Source organism: Perca fluviatilis, chromosome 18 (genome assembly GCF_010015445.1).
Source record: "Perca fluviatilis chromosome 18, GENO_Pfluv_1.0, whole genome shotgun sequence".
Classification (NCBI taxonomy): domain Eukaryota; kingdom Metazoa; phylum Chordata; class Actinopteri; order Perciformes; family Percidae; genus Perca; species Perca fluviatilis.
In genome coordinates, this window is record NC_053129.1 from 3629984 (window position 1) to 3649512 (window position 19529).

Genomic DNA, 19529 nt, shown 5'->3' on the forward strand with positions numbered 1-19529 from the left:
TCATCGTGCAGTATGTCGAAGTAAAGTTAACTTTCTGGCTTTCCTAAACTGGACCTGGACTGTGTTAATCTGAATCAGATTTCAGACAGGTAGGTTTTTTTTTTTGTGATGAAATGTTTTATTTATTTTTTATATTATAAAAAGAAATAAACAACTACAAACTACAAACAATACACTGAGACAGAGAACGTATCCCATGCCAGAAAAGAAAAAAAAGAAGGGGAACAAATAGGAAAGACGAGAGGGAGGGAGACAAAAACAACAAGCAGAAACAGACACACACACATACAGACATAAGACAAGAAACCAAACACGGCTACAGCCCGGACTTAACAGCCTCAGCAATGTTCACCCAGGGTCTTTCCTGGCGCTCCATTAATACGCGCCGTGGACAGCTCCATATACACTACATCCAAGAAGGAAATGGTCCATGTGTGGATAGACAGGTCGTGAGGTGGTTTCCAACGAGTTGCAATCATTTTCTTCGCAGCTGTAAGTCCAGCAAATACAGCACGTTTCTGAGTTCCAGAGAGTTGAAAGGCTGACAGATCATTAAAAATCAAAACATAGATTTCAGACAGGTGTGTTGATGCTCAGAAACATGTAGAACATACAGGGAAGGTTTCCAAAGCACAATGGCTGATGACATATAAGAATGAATTGTTTTGACATACTGTACTATGACTTTTTTATGAATTGTGTCGACATACTATACTATGACTTTTTTATAAATAGTTTCGACATAATATACTATGACTTTTTTATGAATTGTTTCGACATACTATGACATTTTATCCCTTTTTTCGACAATTCCGGTGCCTCGTTTCGGTGCCTGACATAAATTCTTTTTCAGAAGCATCACTGCACGGGACGTTACATTACCGTTAGCTAGTAGCTGGATGAAACCCAATGGTTAAAATGCTGACAGCTTACGTTAAGCGGTGTAAAGTGTGACTGTATTTCCCTGTAGAGTACACATGTCAAACTCAAGGCCCGCGGGCCAAACCTGGCCCCTTGCAGATTTTAATCATCAGTTTAGGTTCTCAGTACATTTTAGATTACATACAAGTTTTTGTCACTTTTTCAGACTTTTTTTTGGGCGCTTTTTTCAATGATTTTTTCCCGTTGTTCTGGTTGCTTTTGCAATCTTTTTTGGCGATTCTTTTCTATGATGGCTAAGAAACTTTTTTTCTGATTTCTTTGTGTTTTTATGTCGACCAAACTGTAAGTGAGAAGACTATATTATGAGACATGCAATAATACAGTCACAGATAGTTGACTTTTTCTCTTAAATAAAAGCATGTAAATAAACTCTACATATATGGCCCTTGGTGTGATTCTCTTTTTCCAGTGTGGCCCATCGTGAAGTTGACCCCCCTGCTGTAGAGGATTCCAATAGCGGGACGTAACAGTCTTGACTGCAGCTGCCATTGTCGGAAAACCAACTCGGACGGTGCGTTCACTTGAAACTCCCCAACCTTGTGGTGCATTCAAAGTTATTGTAAAATACCCTTTTCCCATCTGGTGCTTGTTTTTGTCGTTTACCAGCAATTTACTGGTGAAATAAGTCATTGTTATAAGTTATTGTTATTACATTATTGGCCTTAGCAATAAACAAGCCGTTCTTTAATGTCGCCAACTGTCGTTTTGTGCTCCTTTTTTTATATTTTATATTATATCCATTATAAATATATTATATATATTTCGGTTCAGGCACCGTTTAGATACCCATTTTGACCATAAGACTACAAATTTATTCATCTTCATCCATCTGGTAGATTTCATTAACACATTCAATCCATCTTTCCCAAGTAGGGGGATCAGGGAGGAGCCAGTGTCTGGTAACAGTTTTCTTACAGGCAATAGTTAAAATTCTAAACAGATACTTTGCATAATCCGGTAAAAAGTCTGTGTTACCCAAAATAAAATTGGTAAACTTGAAGGGTATTTTCATGTTAAAAATATTTTTGATATCTTTGTGTATCTCTATCCAATATTGTTTTATTACTGGACAATCCCAGAGTATATGCCAATGGTTGACGTCTTCACTTCCACACTGCCTCCAGCACTTAGTCTCCTCCCTGGAGCCAGAAATTTTCTGGTTTGGAGTAATGAAAAACCTGATCAAACATTTCCAACCAAATTCCTTCCATGAATATGAGTTTGTGCATTTCCACTGTGATATGCAGGAATCATTCCACTCTTTATCAGTTATTTTCATGTTACTATCCCTTTCCCATTTTGTTTTTACATATAATGTTGAATTTCTTTGTTTATTCATAAATCCCTTGTACAGCCGTGAAACAATACCCTTTTTGACTTTTGCCTGGTATGCCATCAGTATTTCGTGAAGCACTGGTTCCTGCACATCCAGGGACCTAATAGCTTCTTGATTGAGATAATGGCGTATCTGTAGGTATCTGTAGAAGTCCTGTTTCTCCAACTTATAACTGGTTTTAAGTGTATGGAAATCTTTCACTTTACCTTTATCTATTAATGATAGATGTGTTGTTATACCCTTAGCTATCCAGTTCTGAAACCCAACATCTGTTTGATTGGGTTTAAAATCAGGATCGTAGGCACACCATCTTATTATCTTCAGATTATCATGCAATTTATATTGATGTTTAGCCTCCGTCCAGATTTTTAATTGTGATTTTATCCAAGGGTTTTCAATCTTATCTAGAGTCCTTTCTAAATATTTATTTCCCAGTATTGTCATTAAAGGTGGATCTGACATAAGAAGTACTTCAATGTCTTTCCACCTAGCACGGTAGTTTGTATTACATAGATTCATCAGGGGTTTAATTTGTGGTGAGTAGAAATAATTTCTAAGATGTGGTACAGCCATACCCCCGTTTTCTTTGGAGAGCTGTAGTGTTTTAAATCTTATCCTCGGCTTTTTTCCTAACCATATAAATCTAGAGATCATTTTGTCCCACTCTAAAAATTGCTTTTTTGTAATTTCTGCCGGGAGAGCTTGGAACAAAAATAGAAATCTTGGTAAAAGGTTCATTTTTACAGATTTGATTCTTTGTATTAGACTCATAAAGGGTGTGATGGTCCATCTCTTTATATCACGTTTTATCTTATTTAAAAGATCATCATAGTTACACTTAGCTATAATAGTTATATCTTTTGGAATTAGGATACCTAGGTATTTTAATATGGTCCGGTCCCATTTAAGATTTAATTCATCGCTTAATGTTTTTGGAGGATTATAATTTAATGTCAATATCTGTGTCTTGTTTACATTTAATTTATAACCAGCATAGTCACCAAAGCTACTTAGAGTCTGAAATACTTTGGGAAGTGATGTGTTTGGTTCACTTATGTACAATAGCACATCATCGGCGTATAGCGCCACCTTGTGTACATCACCAGAAATATTTATACCTTTTATACTGTTTGTTTGCCTTATTAATTGGGCTAGCGGTTCAATATAAAGGGCAAAGAGTAAAGGGGAGAGTCCACACCCTTGTCTTGTCCCGCGTTCTAGTTCAATAGTATTCGATAAATGACCATTTATTTTTATCTGCGCAGTTGGTTTTGTGTATAGTGCCCCGATCACTTTAACAAAATCTGAATGAAATCCAAATCTTTCCAGTACTCTATATAGAAAAGCCCAGCTTACAGAATCAAAAGCTTTTTCAGTGTCAAGGCTAATCACTGCAGCTTGTATTTGGTGTTTTTTAATGTGATTTAGTATGTGTAATGTACGCCTTATATTATCATGGGTTTGTCTTAGTGGGATGTTACCTGTCTGATCAGTAGAAATGAGTTGTGGAAGTATCTCTTCAATTCTCTTCGAGAGAATTGATGTGAAGAGCTTATAATCAATATTAAGAACAGAAATAGGTCTGTAAGAGCAACAATTAAGCCGGTCCTTTCCCTCTTTGTGTATTACAGATATAGTGGCCTGTTTCCATGATGGTGGCATTTTACCCTCTTTTAGAGCCAGATTAAATATTTGAAGGAGGAATGGTGATAGCTCCATTTTAAATTTTTTATACCATTCGGACGTAAATCCGTCTGGACCAGGAGACTTGTTTGCTTTAAGCCTCGATATGGCATAGGATAGTTCTCTTTCTGTAATATTAGTCACTAGCCTTTGATTTTGATCATCCGACAAAACAGGTAAGTTAAGTTGTTCGAGGAAACCCTTGATTTGTTTTCCATCTTTTAACTTTGGCTGTGTATATAATTGTTTATAGTAACTCTGGAAGGCCTGTTTAATTTCACTTTGTTTATAGACACATCTCTTAGAATTTGGGTCTCTTATTTTACATATTGTGTTGTCTGTTTGATGCTTTTGTAGTTTGCTCGCTAAAAGTTTAGCAAACTTAGCCCCAGATTCATAGTATTTTTGTTTGGTATAGATCATCTTCTTTCGTATTTCTTGTAAGTATAGTGCATTAATATTATTTCTCAATATTTTGAGCTTAATATTAAAGTGATGGTTCGGAGTAATTTCACCCTAGGGTCCTTTGCACCATGACCTCGAGCCAAACACCCCCCAGAAGCTTTTTTCACCTGGGTCTAACATTGGGAGAGTTAGCGTAGAGTAGCGTTAGCCGCTGAATAGCTTAGCGCAGAGGCTAATGGATCCGAAGTGTCTCTTAACATTACCCCACTAATAATGCCCGAAATGATACCAAAGGTCTACACTAGTATATATAGGTTATGCACTCATAAAACGATGGATTGTAAAGTTTGTAAGTACACCAGAAGGTTATGTAAATAACACTTGCCTGCTGGCTTCTGCTCTCTGCTGTTGTTGTTGCTGCTGTAAGACGAGTGCTTAGGGACATCTACAAATTACAACACCGAAAAGAGATGCAACAAAAATATTTTTTAATTTAACTTATTTTTTAAAGTAAGTGCTGTAATATAACTAGCAGGAGACAAGTAATAATTGAGGTAAGTTTGGAGACATTACCTTATTTAATCATTAAATTAATAAATATTTTTGTTGCATCTCTTTTCGGTGTTGTAATTTGTAAATGTCCCTAAGCACTCTTACTGCCCGGTAGTAACAGCAGCAGCAGCAGCAGAGAGCAGAAGCCAGCAGGCAAGTGTTATTTACATAAACTTCTGGTGTACTTACAAATTTTACAATCCATCGTTTTATGAGTGCATAACCTATTTGTACTACTGTAGACGTTTGGTATCATTTCGGTCATTATTAGTGGGGTAATGTTAAGAGACACTTCGGATCCATTAGCCTCTGCGCTAAGCTATTCAGCTGATAACGCTTCACGCTTCATGCGATGGAACCAAATTAGAGCTTCGGTGAGGAGGGGTTTGTTTGGCTCGAGATCATGGTGCAAAGGACCCTAGGGTGAAATTACTCCGAACCATCACTTTAAGCTCCGGTTTTAATTCTCTCTTATGTTTTCCCTCTAGCTCTTTTAATTCCCTATTTCATAATCTAAATTGCCTATCTCTTTTTTTCTGGACACAAAATTATATAATTTTACCCCTCATAACCGCTTTCAATGTGTCCCAGACGATTTCTGGGCTCACCTCACCATTAAGGTTTTCTTTTAGGAATGTTTTTATGTCAGATTTGATTAATTTGGAAAATTGTAGATCGTTCAGTACACTTGTATTCAACCTCCACTGTGTGTTTTTGAAATCATCATTTATTTCTACATTTAGCAATAGGGGAGCATGGTCAGAAAGATCAATGTTTCCAATCTCGCAGTTACATACCCTATGGCGATCCCTTTTAAAAATGAAAAAATAATCAATTCTAGAGTATACTGTATGCGCATGAGAAAAGTGGGTATAATCTCGGTTTGTTGGATGTAAGTCTCTCCAAATGTCCACAATACCATATTCTGACATGAGGATCTTAATTTTCTTCTGCAAAGACGTTTGGGGGATCAGTCTTGAGGAGTCAAGCCTAAAATTAAGTCGAATATTCCAATCCCCTCCACAAATAAGTATACCAGTTGATTGAGCCATTAAATCAAATAGTTTCCTATAAAATAAAATGTCACTGCCTGGGGGAGCATATACATTCAACAGTGTTATTTGGACTCCATCTATTCTACCAGTTATCAGTGAAAATCTCCCTTCTTTGTCTGTAGTTTCAGATATGAGTTCAAATGGGACTCTTTGTGATATAAGAGTGGCCACACCCCGTCTATGACCTGATTTATAGGACGAGTAATATATTTTAGAAAAACCCATTCTTTTTAATTTTTCGTGTTCCAGTGAATTAACATGTGTTTCTTGTAACATAGCAATTTGTACTTTTTACTTTCTCAGTTTAGACAATATTTTATTTCTTTTAGTGGGGTTAAGAACCCCATTCACATTAAATGAAGCAAATTTTAGAGTATGTTTGTCAGCCATGGTTTCCTATGTTTTTAACTGAAGACATATCCATACAAAACAAAAGTAATGCACACCCGTAACAAGAACAAGTAAAACATGAACATAACTAAAATATGAAATCTTTACTATACTATGACTTTTTATCCCTTTTTTCGACATTGAATACTATGACTTTTTCTGATATATGACTTAACACTTTTTTGATGTACTATACTATTACTTTTTAATAACTTTTTTTGACATACTATACTATGACTTTTTATTTTATTTTTTTTACACTGAATACTATGACTTTTTCTACTATACTATGTACTATACTATGAGCTGGGCTGAGTCAGACAAAACACATCTGTCCTGCTGAAGAGGGAAACATCTTTAATAGAAAAAAACAACATAAACATTTACAATCAAATCTTAAATTTGTCAGATATATTCATAAACAATATTAGGCTCCTCTCAATCAAAACAAAATGCTCATTCTGTATGATAAACTATAAACACTTAATAGGCTCGTCTTTTTTGTGGTTGCCAAATCCACAATCTTTTTTTTTCTTTTTCTTTTTTCTAGTGGGTCTTTATATATTTTTATTTATATATACTTTTATTGAGCAACAATAATAATACAAAACATCCCCAATGGGACAGCAGAATGACATAAAAACAATGCTCATAATTCCAATGTTTTCCTTACCCCCACCCCGCCCACCCATTTCTGAGGGCCCATCCCACAGCCCCACCTGTCTCTGGGTAACAAACAATACAATCAAAAGAAAAAAACAAACATAAATAAGTAACTAAATAAAGGGACCATAAACGAAACATAAGATAACTTGCAATTTAATTATCCATAAAAATATATAAAAAAATAATAATAAATAAATAAATAAAATAAAATAAATAGAAACAAAACTGGGGTGTTAAGTTATGACAATAAAAGTCAGAAAACACTCAGATATCTGACTCCTCAGGAACGATGTTCAAAGACTCTATGATGGACAGTAAGGGGTTCCAAATTCGATCAAAGCTCTTCAGAGAGCCCCTGAGGGAAAACCTCAGCCTTTACAACTTTAGATTATATAAAACTTCCTTGATCCAACGATCATAGGATGGGGGCAGAGCTTGCTTCCAATTTAGAAGAATCAATCGCCTGGCTAGTATGGTGCAGAAGGCCATGGAATGTCGTGCTTTAGCTGATAGGGTTTTATTAGATGGGATACCAAAAAGGGCAGAGAGGGGATGTGGATCTGCCACAAAATCATAGGCCATTTGAAGAGTGTCAAATATTTTAGCCCACAAATCTGCCAGCTTTGGGCATGACCAAAACATGTGGATGAGGTCGGCAGGGGACTGGTGGCATCTGTTACAAGCGTCAACAACACTGGGGTAAATTTTAGACAATCTATGATTGGTGTAATAAATCCTGTGTATGAGTTTACATTGAATCAGCCCATGTCGGGCACAAATGGAGGAGTTATGGACTAACTCAAGAATATTGCCCCACTGGTCATCATCTATATTAAGCCCCAGATCCTGTTCCCATGACTCCCTCGTCTGCTGGGGAAAGACTGAAATGATGCAGTCCATGACACCGCTGATATGTGAAATATTCCCTTTCTGATTGGGGTTTATCATGAGAAGAGTGTCTAGTAATGTCTGTGGGGGGGAGATTAGGAAAACCAGGATAATGTTTCTGAACAAAATGCCTAACTTGGAAAAAACGGAAAAGGTGTGATGATGGTAGCTTAAATTTAGCAGACAGGTCAGTGAAAGACATGTAGGTCCCATATCATAGAGATCCTTAATAGATAATATGCCACTATCATACCAAAGTTGAAAGGCAGAATCCATAGTAGATGGTTTGAAATTGTGATTGTGGAACACTGGAGTTAAGGTAGAGGAACCTTGTAGGCCAAAGTGCTTTCTGATTTGTAACCAAATTGTTAACGACTGAGTGACCACTAGGCTAGTGCTGACATTAGTAACAGACACAGGAAGCGGGGAACACAACCATGACCGCAATGACATCTGAGTGGAAGAAAATTCCATTTGGACCCAGGCAGATAGTCGATTCAACGGTCCAGAATAAAAAAATAGTAATGTAACAAATTGGGGAGGGCAAGCCCCCCAGCCCACTTTGGAAGCTGCAGTATCTTTTTCCACATGCTCAAAGGTTTACCGGCCCATAGAAAGGTTGAGATTGATTGGTCTAGTTTGGCAAAATACTTTTTTGAAATAAGTACAGGGATATGTCGGAAAAGGTAGAGGAACCTTGGCAGGACAGCCATTTTAATGAGGTTCACCCTGCCAGCTAAGGACAATGGTAAAGTAGACCATCTGCCAAAATCCTCCTCTCTTGAGCAAAGGAACAAAATTGTTGTTAAATTTCAAATAGGGACCGAGAGATGAAAACTCCCAAATATGTAAGTCCCTCATCCACCCATTTGAAAGGTGCTATATTATCTGGCGGTCGCCCCGGTAAATTGTTGATTGCGAATAATTCACTCTTTCCAAAATTTAATTTATAACCGGATAGTTGACTTAATTGTTTCAAAATGTTTAAATCTATCGGAAGAGACGTAGTTGGATTTGATACGTAAAGAAGTAAATCATCCGCATACAGTGACAGTTTGTGTATTACTCCCTGGCGAGAAATGCCCTCAAATCTCTCCTCAGATCATAACCAAATGGCCAGTAGCTCAATGGCCATGGCAAACAATAAAGGTGAAAGTGGACACCCCTATCTTGTGCCACGGTGGAGCTGAAAAGGGGGTGAGACAATATTGTTTGTACAGATGCTACTGGAGATGAGTACAGCAACTTGACCCATGAAATAAAACCTGGACCCAGGCCAAATCTTTCCATCACTTCAAAAAGGAAATCCCACTCCACCCTGTGAAAAGCCTTTTCAGCATCCAGCGACACCACTACTTCAGGGGTGCTGGAGCCAGGCATATTAAATCAATTTAGAAGTCTTCTGGTGTTGTGGAATGACTGCCTCCCCAACATGAAGCCAGTTTGGTCTGCTGAAATGAGTCCTGGTAGAACATTCTGGAGACAGAGAGCTAAGATCTTAGCCAAGATCTTGTAATCTACATTTAGCAATGATATGGGTCTAAAACTACTACAGAGTACAGGATCTTTATCTTTTTTAGGAGAAGAGTAATTTTAGCATTAGTCAAGGTTGGTGGAAGTTGGCCAAGAGACAAAGCTTCATTGTACATGTGAACTGTGGAAAGGAGAGGGGCAAATCTTTTATAAAATTCAACAGTGAATCAATCTGGACCAGGTGATTTGCCACTCTGTAAATTAGTGATTGCAGTCATTATTTCAGTTGTTGAGAGTGGTATAGCCAAATTTTTCACCAGCTCCTGGTCTATTCTGGGAAACTCAATGGTGGTTAATGGGTTATCTATAATGTTTTGATTACGATCAGATGCATATAGATCAGAATAAAATTTGGTAAATGTTTCATTTATGAGTTTAGGGTCAGTTTGGATGACTCCTGAAGGTGATTTAATACTCGGGATAAGCCTAGACGCAGCTGCAGCTCTGGCCTGCTGGGCCAGAAGCTTCAAATCCACAATCTTTAATTACAATCTGCAGTTTGCAACAGGCTTTTGGTCTCATTATATGAGCAGTCACATATATGCTTTGAGCCATATATCATTTTGATTCATATTTGATTTAGCAAGTGGCTTGCAAACTATCAATATAAAGTTATCAAATGCTGGAGATATCAGGAAGCAAATTAGTAAGCGTCTTTTGTCTGAAATGTCATGTCAACACATTTGAACTGAAGCTCTTGTTCATGCACTATACACACTGAATAAACCCACTGTGGGACATCCCGTTACAGCTGGAGACAGGATGACAGGAGCCCTCGCAGCTAGCCTGGTCACAAAACGCTCCTTTTTACTTTTTCATGATTGAAGACAGCTCCAGAATCATGCTCTGAAAGAAAGAAAGAAAGAAAGAAAGAAAGAAAGAAAGAAAGAAAGAAAGAAAGAAAGAAAGAAAGAAAGAAAGATCAACAATGCATGGTTATTATTATGTAAATCACAGACACGCTGACATGTCCCCTCGCTGCAGTGATGCAAATATAAAACCACCCAACCACAGCAAAGGTGCACCCATTGGACGTAGCCAGGGTGACGTCACCCATTGGTTTGTGGACTGCCGTTTGGAAGCCTCGGGTTTGACTATTGGCCGTCACCAGAAGTGACCATGTTTGGATGATAGGGTGGAGCTGGGGAGGAGCGAGGGGTGGATCTGACGGACGCTATGCACAGCGCCATGGTAGCAACCTGTCAATCACAAGGTAGCCCCGCCTAAAAGCATCCCCTGTTTTATCCTCTATTTTAAAATGAATGGGAGCATCATTTACTAAATGAACATCATGCTGTGATGAAGAAGACTTGAAACTAGTGATTGAGAACATAAACTCATTGTGAAAATGTTAACTGAGGTAATAACTCAAGTGAGAATTAGACTCATTTTCTTATAGACATATTTTCCTATACAGCCAGTGGAAATTGGAAAGCAAATTTTCTACAGTTTAGGTGATGTCAGTATTTTTGGGTGTGTTTGAAGTGTGGGGCTTAGTTTAAAAAACATGATGTCACTGAGCCTACTTCCATGCACCAATCACCATTTAGCAATACTTGAATCAAAATGTGATGCCAGTTGCTGCTCATGTTGCCAGACCACTGTCAATCAAATGTCATTAAACAGATAAATAATGGTGCTTTCTAACTACAAATTGTTGAATATGTAGTCATGAATATCAAATGGTAGGCCTATACATGTGTTTTAAGGGGCTATAAAGACTGGTGGCAAAACACTGTATAACAGTATTTTTAAAAACAATTTCAATTATTATGATTTGTTTTAATTAAATGATCTTTTTTATGCATATTTTATTAGATAGTTAGACAGGAAAGGAGATAGTAAGGAGAAAGAGGGGATGATTGGAACCCAAGGCGCTGCCAGCATGGGGCCGTGGCGCACACTCTACCGCGCAGCTCGAGTCCATCATTGACACATAGCTCCCTTACCACAAGGGAATCTAGCCATACACATGGTTTAGCTTTTAGGTCTCCTTTGTGCCTCTACTCTAATACAATAAAGGTGATTTCTATGGTGCTGGATACTAGAGGTGTGAAAAGTGAGAAACATCTTTCTTTTTTCTTTTTTTTTTTACTTCACATGTGGGTGTGGTTACAGGTAGCCTGGGAGCCAGAGCAAATAGATATGTCTGGCCCCCTCCAGCTGACCCGGGCTTTAGCAGACCAATCACAACCATTTCTCTCACATGGGGCGGGCTTGAGAGGATGTTGGTCGTCCAGCACAGCCAAACTCATGTCAAACTGTCAAACTAGGTGCTGCTGCTCTTGGGGGAATTACTGGAATTGTTGGGTCTTTGTAAGTGTGGTCTAGACCGACTTTATCTGTAAAGTGCCTTGAGATAACTCTTGTTATGATTTGATACTATAAATAAAACTGAATTGAATTGAATAAATAATATAATATATCAAATATGAATCAAGATCCTGTTCCTATATTGCATCAAATGTTTTCATAAAAACTAGTGTACTGTTTAGCTGTAAGTTAGTTGCGTTGCGTTGCCAAGTGTTGGTGTCTGCCACTTGGAAATGGAAAATGAACTGAGCTACGCTACAGGTGTGATAGAACACAGTGATCCCCCCGTCAAACAGACAGAAAGCTTTCAGCCAATATGGAAGTTTTAAAATGTCTAGATAAAAATAAATCAAAGAAACAAAATACAGTGAAGTGCAATACACATTGATTGTTATAGCATGTGCATTTCCTTTTTATATCTGACTTTAAAATGTTAAAATGTATTTAATAACTGAATGCAGTTTTTCATTGTAACATGAATTTACAAATTACTAGACAAAAAACAAAGTCTAGTATTACATAATATGTATGTATTACATAATAAACTAAATCATTCCCTTGAGGGGATCAAGAACGTATTCTGATTGGGATATATTTCAGTGCTGTCCAGCAGAGGGCAGCATAGACCTGCTAATACTAGTGCCCTTTAAATATAGATATATAAAGGCCACTAGCCAATACTAAATGCAAAGCACTGTCATTAGTTTCCATGAGGAAATGAAGATGTCCATGCCAAAATGAAAAACAATTAACTGACACGGCATAGTGTCACTGACACGGGTGGATGGCAGCTATATGTCAAAAGGAAATACATGTGACAACATGGAGTTGTCTTTTCTTCTTTGATTTGCTTTGATTTAAGTGAAACACTGCTGTTCAGCTCGGTGTGAGCTCACACTTTCAATAAGATCTTCAGTTAAACTATACATAAACTATACTACGATCAGACATGTGTTGCGTTAGGGGCTCCAGATAGCCTAAAACATAATGAGAAGGCGCCAGGTTTGCTCAGTTGGTAGAGCGTGCGTCCATATATAGAGGTTTAGTCCTCGACGCAGCGAGCCCCCTTTCCTGCATGTCATCCCCCCTCTCTTTCATGTCTTCAGCTGTCTAAAAATGCCCCCCAAAAAATAACATAACGAGAAGTGTATTTTTTTGTTCTCACCATGGACATCCTCCTCCCGCTTGCTGGAGGCGGCGGGGTTACCGCGGGACTCTCTCCCTGGTTGAGGTGCTGGGCCTCGACGTCTGGTCCACTCTGGGAATCGGTGCTGTCAGACTGAGTGGCCTCCGACAGTTCTCGGGACATAAAACTGCACTTTCTGGCTGTGGGGTAGTGGTCGCTCTCTGTCGAGTCGCTCATGTCACTGAGCTCCTTACAAACACTCACTCTGCTCTGCATCCTCTGGGGGTTCCTCAGGGCAGCTGGGATCTCCATGTGGCCGGCCATCAGTGTAGGCCGAGGTCCTGCGGACTGCGGCCGACCCGACACCTGAGCTTCATTTGACTCTTCACTGCTGCACGAGGGCTTCCTGTTGTCCTGAGTGTAGCGCCGCTCCACCACCCCCAGCAGCTGGAGACCCTGGACGTCCGCTTGACTCGGCAGGTACGGTTGTGCAGGCTGCTGGTTGGAGCTGTTGGACCCCTCCTTATTCTGAGGGGACACAAGGGCCAAATTCAAAGGCACCGTCTCCCTATGAGCATCCGATATGACCGAGCGGGTCATCTGTGTGAGCTGCATCAACCTCTCTGGCGAGGAGTTAGTGAGCACACACACCTGCTGCACCATGGAGTTCTTCTTTGACCTGCACACGCTCTCATCGTCTCCATATTTGTATCCATACAAGCTCTGTTTGATCTTCTTCACCCCCAGATGGAAAATCTCCAGGAGGTTGAGGAATAAAGAAACCCCAGCAATAACCAGCATGAAAACCATGAAAATGTTCTTCTCTGTTGGCCGTGACACAAAACAATCAACACTGTTGGGGCAAGGCAACCTCTCACATTTGTACAGAGGAGACAGTCCGATACCGTACAGAGCACACTGACCTATAATGAACCCTACCTCCACCACAGATCTGGTTAAGATATGGAAAACATATGTGCGCAGCAATGAACCTCTAAGGGGAGCTTTCCTTACTTTCTTCTGTTCATCTAGTTTCCTGAGCTCTCGCTCAATTCTCTTGTGGTCCTCCTGGATGGGGTCTGTCCCCTCCAGCTCAGCTTTCAGACAGGCTTTCTTCCTGTGCCTCTCCTTTTCAAGGGTCCTCAGACGGTACAACGCATGCCCCATGTAGACCAGAGACGGAGAGGATACGAAGATGATCTGCAGCACCCAGTAGCGGATGAGGGAGATGGGGAAAGCCTGGTCATAGCAGACATTTTTGCAGCCAGGCTGCTCCGTGTTGCAAACAAACTCACTCTGCTCATCATCCCAGACGTCCTCAGCTGCAACGCCGAGCACAAGCATGCGGAAAATGAAGAGGATGGTGAGCCAGATCTTCCCCACGATGGTGGAATGAATGTGGACTTCTTCTAAAATACTCCCTAGTAAGTTCCAATCCCCCATCTTCTGTCACATTATTATTATTATTATTAATATTATTATTATCTGTCAATGAATAAAAAAGCATAAGTAGTTTGTAGGTTATTCATCAAATGGAATTCAGAATTGCAACACAAATTGTATTACTTACATGTTTTCTATGGTCCTTGTCTCAAATGCTTCAGCATAACGCCTTTATAAAGAGCAGACTCATTTGTGGAGGCATCAGGGCACTTGTGTCCTCCCTTGAAGACAGACGAGACCCCACTGTGTAGCCAAGCTGACACATTTCAATGCTGTTGCAAACTAGGACTCTAGTTTGAAGCCATTGATCCGGCACATGGCCCTATAATGCCCTGAGGTTAGTTTCACCCTGACACTTTCAACAGGACAGTGCACTGAAAATAGCACCAACTGAAATGTCAATACACAACCATGTACAATGTGTTCAATGTGTTCCTTGCTCATAAAAACAATAGTGTTCAGTGTCAAGCCTTTGTGTTGTCCCTTTCCGACATGCAGCCAACTCCGTAGAGGAATGGCTTTCCCAGTTTGGTGTGGAGGAACATTAGAGGCCTGCACAGAGCCCTGACCTCAACACCTCTGGGAAGAGCTGGAACACTGACTGAGAGTCAGACCCCCCAGTAACGCTGCTGCAGCAGCTGAGGCTGATAGAGCAGCACATTCATGCCCATGGAGTTCACATGTTCAACTATCAGGTATGGGTAGGATGCAGTGGTACAAAGTAACTACCTACTTCTATTTAAGTTCTGTACTTGAGTACAATGATGAGGTACTTGTTCTTTACTGTTGTATATTGTACTTCTACTCCACTACATTTCAGAGAGAAATCTTGTACTCCACATGTAACTGACTGTAGCTGTGGTTACTCTTTAGGTTAAAAATGTACGTAAAACAACATATTACACATGTAGAATAATGTGCATTGGCACATTAAACCAGTGTTTGTTATGCCTTACAAATGCAGGACTTATACATTGTGGTATTGTGGTACTTTGACTAAAGAAGTACTTCATTTTTTATTTAGATTGACTTGGATTTTACCGTCTGGCATGTAATCAATCAGCAGTATTTTTAGTAAGAGAGATACATTAGATATCTGTCCAAAATGTGGCACAATGGGACTTCATGTCCCATTCCTGGCTGCTCTGCTAGTGAGTAACAAACAGCCCAAGGCCCTGGCCTCGATTTCCACACTTTGTGGCCCATTTTACAGATATTTCTGTCATGGTGATACAGTATATGGTGCTACCTAACAGATTGGTTCTAACTGGCGTAGATTAATGAATGTATGAATTTTGCTTTCAGATGTTTTATTACAGATAGTGTATGAAACCCATGATCAAAAGTCATACATTTTGTCAGCGTTTTTCTTTTGGGTGGGTTGAATTATAGTAAAAGTAATTCTCCACCTTTTTGGGACCCCCTGGAACTCCATCAAGGACCCAGGGGGGTCCCCGGACACCACTTTGGGAACCACAGCCATATACTTTTTGGGTCCTACCATATAACCAATACAAAAATACTACTCTGAATTTCAGTCCTACTCTATCAAGCTATTAAGAAAAAGAAGAAGATTAAACAAGTGAGACAGTCACGCTCCTTTCTCACTTCTGGACTTTTCAAAAAGAAATCCTTTGTACCTTTTTTTAAATTGCACCATATTTACACTTTGTTTGATTAATCTGTCCCGACTATTCCACAAAACCACCCCACAAATCAAAACACACAAGTTTTTTGAGATTGTTCCAGGCCTACTGCTGTTTAAAAGGAAGTTCTTACCCCCCTCTCTATATGTAACAGTTGTATGTTTTATTTTTTGCTTCATGAATTGTTAGTGGAGTCTTAAATTTGACTAGATATTTAATCTTTAAGGTGTGTCATTTTAAATACAGTATATGTGCTCCCACTGTTTACTGTCTACTACATTTAAATACGGGATCACCAAATGAACTTCACAGAATATAAAGTGCTTTCTCATTCAAAACATGCCTTGGATTTGTCTAAATTTAAAGATAATTTATTTAAGTCAAACCACTTATTTTTTTAAGATTATTTTTTGGGCATTTTAGGCCTTTATTTGTGTAGGACAGCTTAGACATGAGGGGAGAGAGAGAGGGGAATGACATGCAGCAAAGTGCTGCAGGTTGGAGTTGAACCCGCGGCTGCTGCGTTGAGGAGTAAACCTCTACATATGGGCGCCCTCTCTACCAGGTGAGCTAACCAGGCGCCCTTCAAACCACATTTTTAACTAATTTCTGCTGTTACAACCTTTATGTATTATAAATATTAGTGTCATATGTCATTTATATAAAGAATACATCATTTTAGTCCCAAAATCGCCCCCCCGTGGACTCCACAAGTGATATTTAAGTACTATGATTTGTAGTCCTCTATCTTTCCATACGTGTATGTCGCTTTTCATCCAATTGAGTACAACCTGTCAAATACCTGTCGTGGAAGTTTCCTTTGCAGCAGGGGGGAGAGTTTTCAGAGTTTAGTAAATTGAAACAAATAAGACAGACTGAGACTAAAACCAAGTTGGGTTTTTGTATTTTATTAAAAAAGATATATTTGCAAATAGGATCGACATGATTTCACAAAAGGCCGCAGCCCAGTGTGGAGTCAGTTTCTCAAATGAGTGAACAGAACACCAGGCTTATATGCACCTTCAGAGTGACAGCACACACGAACTTGGATTATTATGACGCTACAATTTTGACAGGCAATCTGATACACATGAAGACAATCAGAGGAATACAAGAGACATCTCTGAGCCATCTCACCTCCTCCTCCCTGTACGACTTTCACCCCCCAGTTACATCTTAACTGGCATGGGAAAACATGAGATAGTTTTAGGGTGACCTTGTACCTTTATCGGTTCAGGCTCACAGTGCTCACATAATGTTCCAGACTGCATGTCTCACAAAGTTTAGAATCAAAATCTGCATGTGGGAATGAGATAGACTCTTTCAGCATTTGTGAGAGAATTAAAGTAGAAATAAAACATAAAAATATAAGGAATTGTGCTTAAATGTAATTTTCCCATTACATTCCACCCTTTTGATTACAACCTAATCACAATACACAAATTACTTTAATGATTACATATATTTTTTGCAAATAGCGTCTTCCATGTCCATGTCTTCTATTGTCAGAGGTTGCTAGCACTTGACAAATCGTTGGAAACAATCTTTACCATTGTTTCGTTTTGTGTGTCAGTGTGTGTGTGTGTGTGTGTGTGTGTGTGTGTGTGTGTGTGTGTGTGTGTGTGTGTGTGTGTGTGTGTGTGTGTGTGGTCCCCTTCTTGGCTGTTTTGAGCCTCTGTAAGAAGGAGCATTTAAACACACTGCTTTTCAAAGTTTGATCTATGTCATCATTGATTCAAAAATATTGCTTAAATGGGGTTAGTCAATTAAACAAGGTTCATACAGATAGTTATAGTAAACATTTTCTGTTATCACCAATATTCCATTAAAAATATGTACTTAAAGTACAAAAAAACATTTTTTGAAACTAGAAACGATCAAAGCAGTTTTTCTGTCAATCAATTAATTGATTTAGCAACTAATCATTTCAGTTGGACTTGTAAGCCTATATATTGGTCGGGCAGTTTGATGACAATAAAACATTATATTTCATAAACATATGTTTTGTGTACAAAAATCCTAATTCTTTTTAACCCAAATATGTCAGATTACAAATAGCATCTGTAAGCATTTGTCAAAATTCTGATACTAACTTTTTTGTCTTTGAAATCCAAATTAGTTATTCCTCAAAATTACATAATTTGTCTTTGAAATCAAAAACCAACTGTTTGTTTATCACCTATATGAATTTCCCCAGTGTGGGCTAAACTCCCTCAGATGAAAGCAAGAAGTAGATCAAATATAATTGACTTCCGATTGAAAGTAACTGTTAAATTGAACTCCTATACAATCCATCAATAGGAAACCTATTGTCCTAATTCAAAAGTACTTTTAGCTCTCTGGTACCAGCAGGAACTGGCCTGAAAGGCAACTTCTTGTTTTTTCTAAATTTTTAGGCATTTGAGTCAATTCAAGTTTTTTATGTAGGTGTGCTGAAAGCTCAGAGACAGAAGGTCTTGTGGCAGACTCCTCCTCGCTGGACACGCCTGCTGTAACCTGAGCCAGTCTCTCATAGACTGGCATCCAGTGCACTTCTCTCTAAAGCTCTTGTTTCCTCTAAGCTTTTCCTGACTGAATTGTTATCCCTTCTATTTATAAAGTATACTAGTATATTATATATTATTATCTTTATGGTATAAAAGTATTATCTTTTACTGTTTATAAGAGTTATCTTTAACTTATATTATATTTTACTTTTCGTGTAAACATATAAATATGAGAGTAAATATTAAATGAATATGTGTATACCATTGTCTTAGTACATTACTCATAATGTAATCATTAGCAGTCACATCAACATTAAACATTTTCATTTAGATATTTAGTCTTAATCATATCTCCAAGTTGTTGATACATTTAATCCTCATGGTTTCAAACACCATCTCAGCACTAAACCTACACAACTTACACAGGTCTCAGGAAAGATGCAGCAAGTGCAAGAGTCTAGAAAAATACAAATTAAGGTATTCCCCTTTTCAAACCAGGTTTCTAGGAAGTCTTTGAATGGATCATTTATGCCTGTATTTACCCAGAAATGGTTTACAGATGTTTTATGTCAGACTTAAAGCCAAAGTTATTTCTATCAAATTTTCATCAATCCAATTCAGATTCCAACAACGAAACGTACTTTAAACATTTCTTGACACATCAACTGAATACTTATCTTAAAAGTAAAAATAAGTACTTCTAATTATCTTCTCCTAATAGTGTTTGTATTTTCAGAATATGAGTCTGTGTGCTACTTAACTTCACAGTGCGTCAGATGTGTCAGAGCAGAACGGTCTCTCGCCCCCCCTCCTTCTCCCAGTCCGTCTGCTGGTCCGTACCTCCAGACAGTTTTCACCGGTCCTGCAGCTGGAGGGGGAGCGAGATGGACGCCACTGACACAAATGAGGCGCCGTGTGGCTCAAAACAGAACTCCAAAAAGCATTATTTGTTCTTTTATCAATATTATCACTTGGAAAAGTGTCTACTTATTTTAATGAATATCAGTAATTATAAAACCGCATTTCTTTCCCTCATGCTGGTTTAACTCTATAAAATCCATACAA

At 38.7% G+C, this 19529-nt stretch overlaps 1 protein-coding gene across 1 annotated transcript; it reads right to left on the reverse strand.

Annotated features, from left to right (window-relative positions):
* Window positions 1-10191: 10191 nt before the first annotated feature.
* gja10b (gap junction protein alpha 10 b) lies at window positions 10192-14587 on the reverse strand. Its single transcript, XM_039782865.1, has 3 exons — window positions 14460-14587; window positions 12929-14374; window positions 10192-10296 (listed from the first exon to the last, which is right to left on the reverse strand). Exons 2-3 carry the CDS (start codon window positions 14330-14332, stop codon window positions 10258-10260), a joined length of 1443 nt encoding a protein of 480 aa, XP_039638799.1. The 5' UTR covers window positions 14333-14374; window positions 14460-14587; the 3' UTR covers window positions 10192-10257.
* Between the last annotated feature and the right edge of the window lie 4942 nt (window positions 14588-19529).

Bases quoted from the DNA above. Each gene is read 5' to 3' on its own strand.
- gja10b (XM_039782865.1), bottom strand. From the start codon at position 14,332: ATGGGGGATTGGAACTTACTAGGGAGTATTTTAGAAGAAGTCCACATT. The intron at 10,297-12,928 runs GTGAGAACAAAA...TCTTTCTTTCAG, and splicing joins GCGGGAGGAGGATGTCCATG to AGCATGATTCTGGAGCTGTC.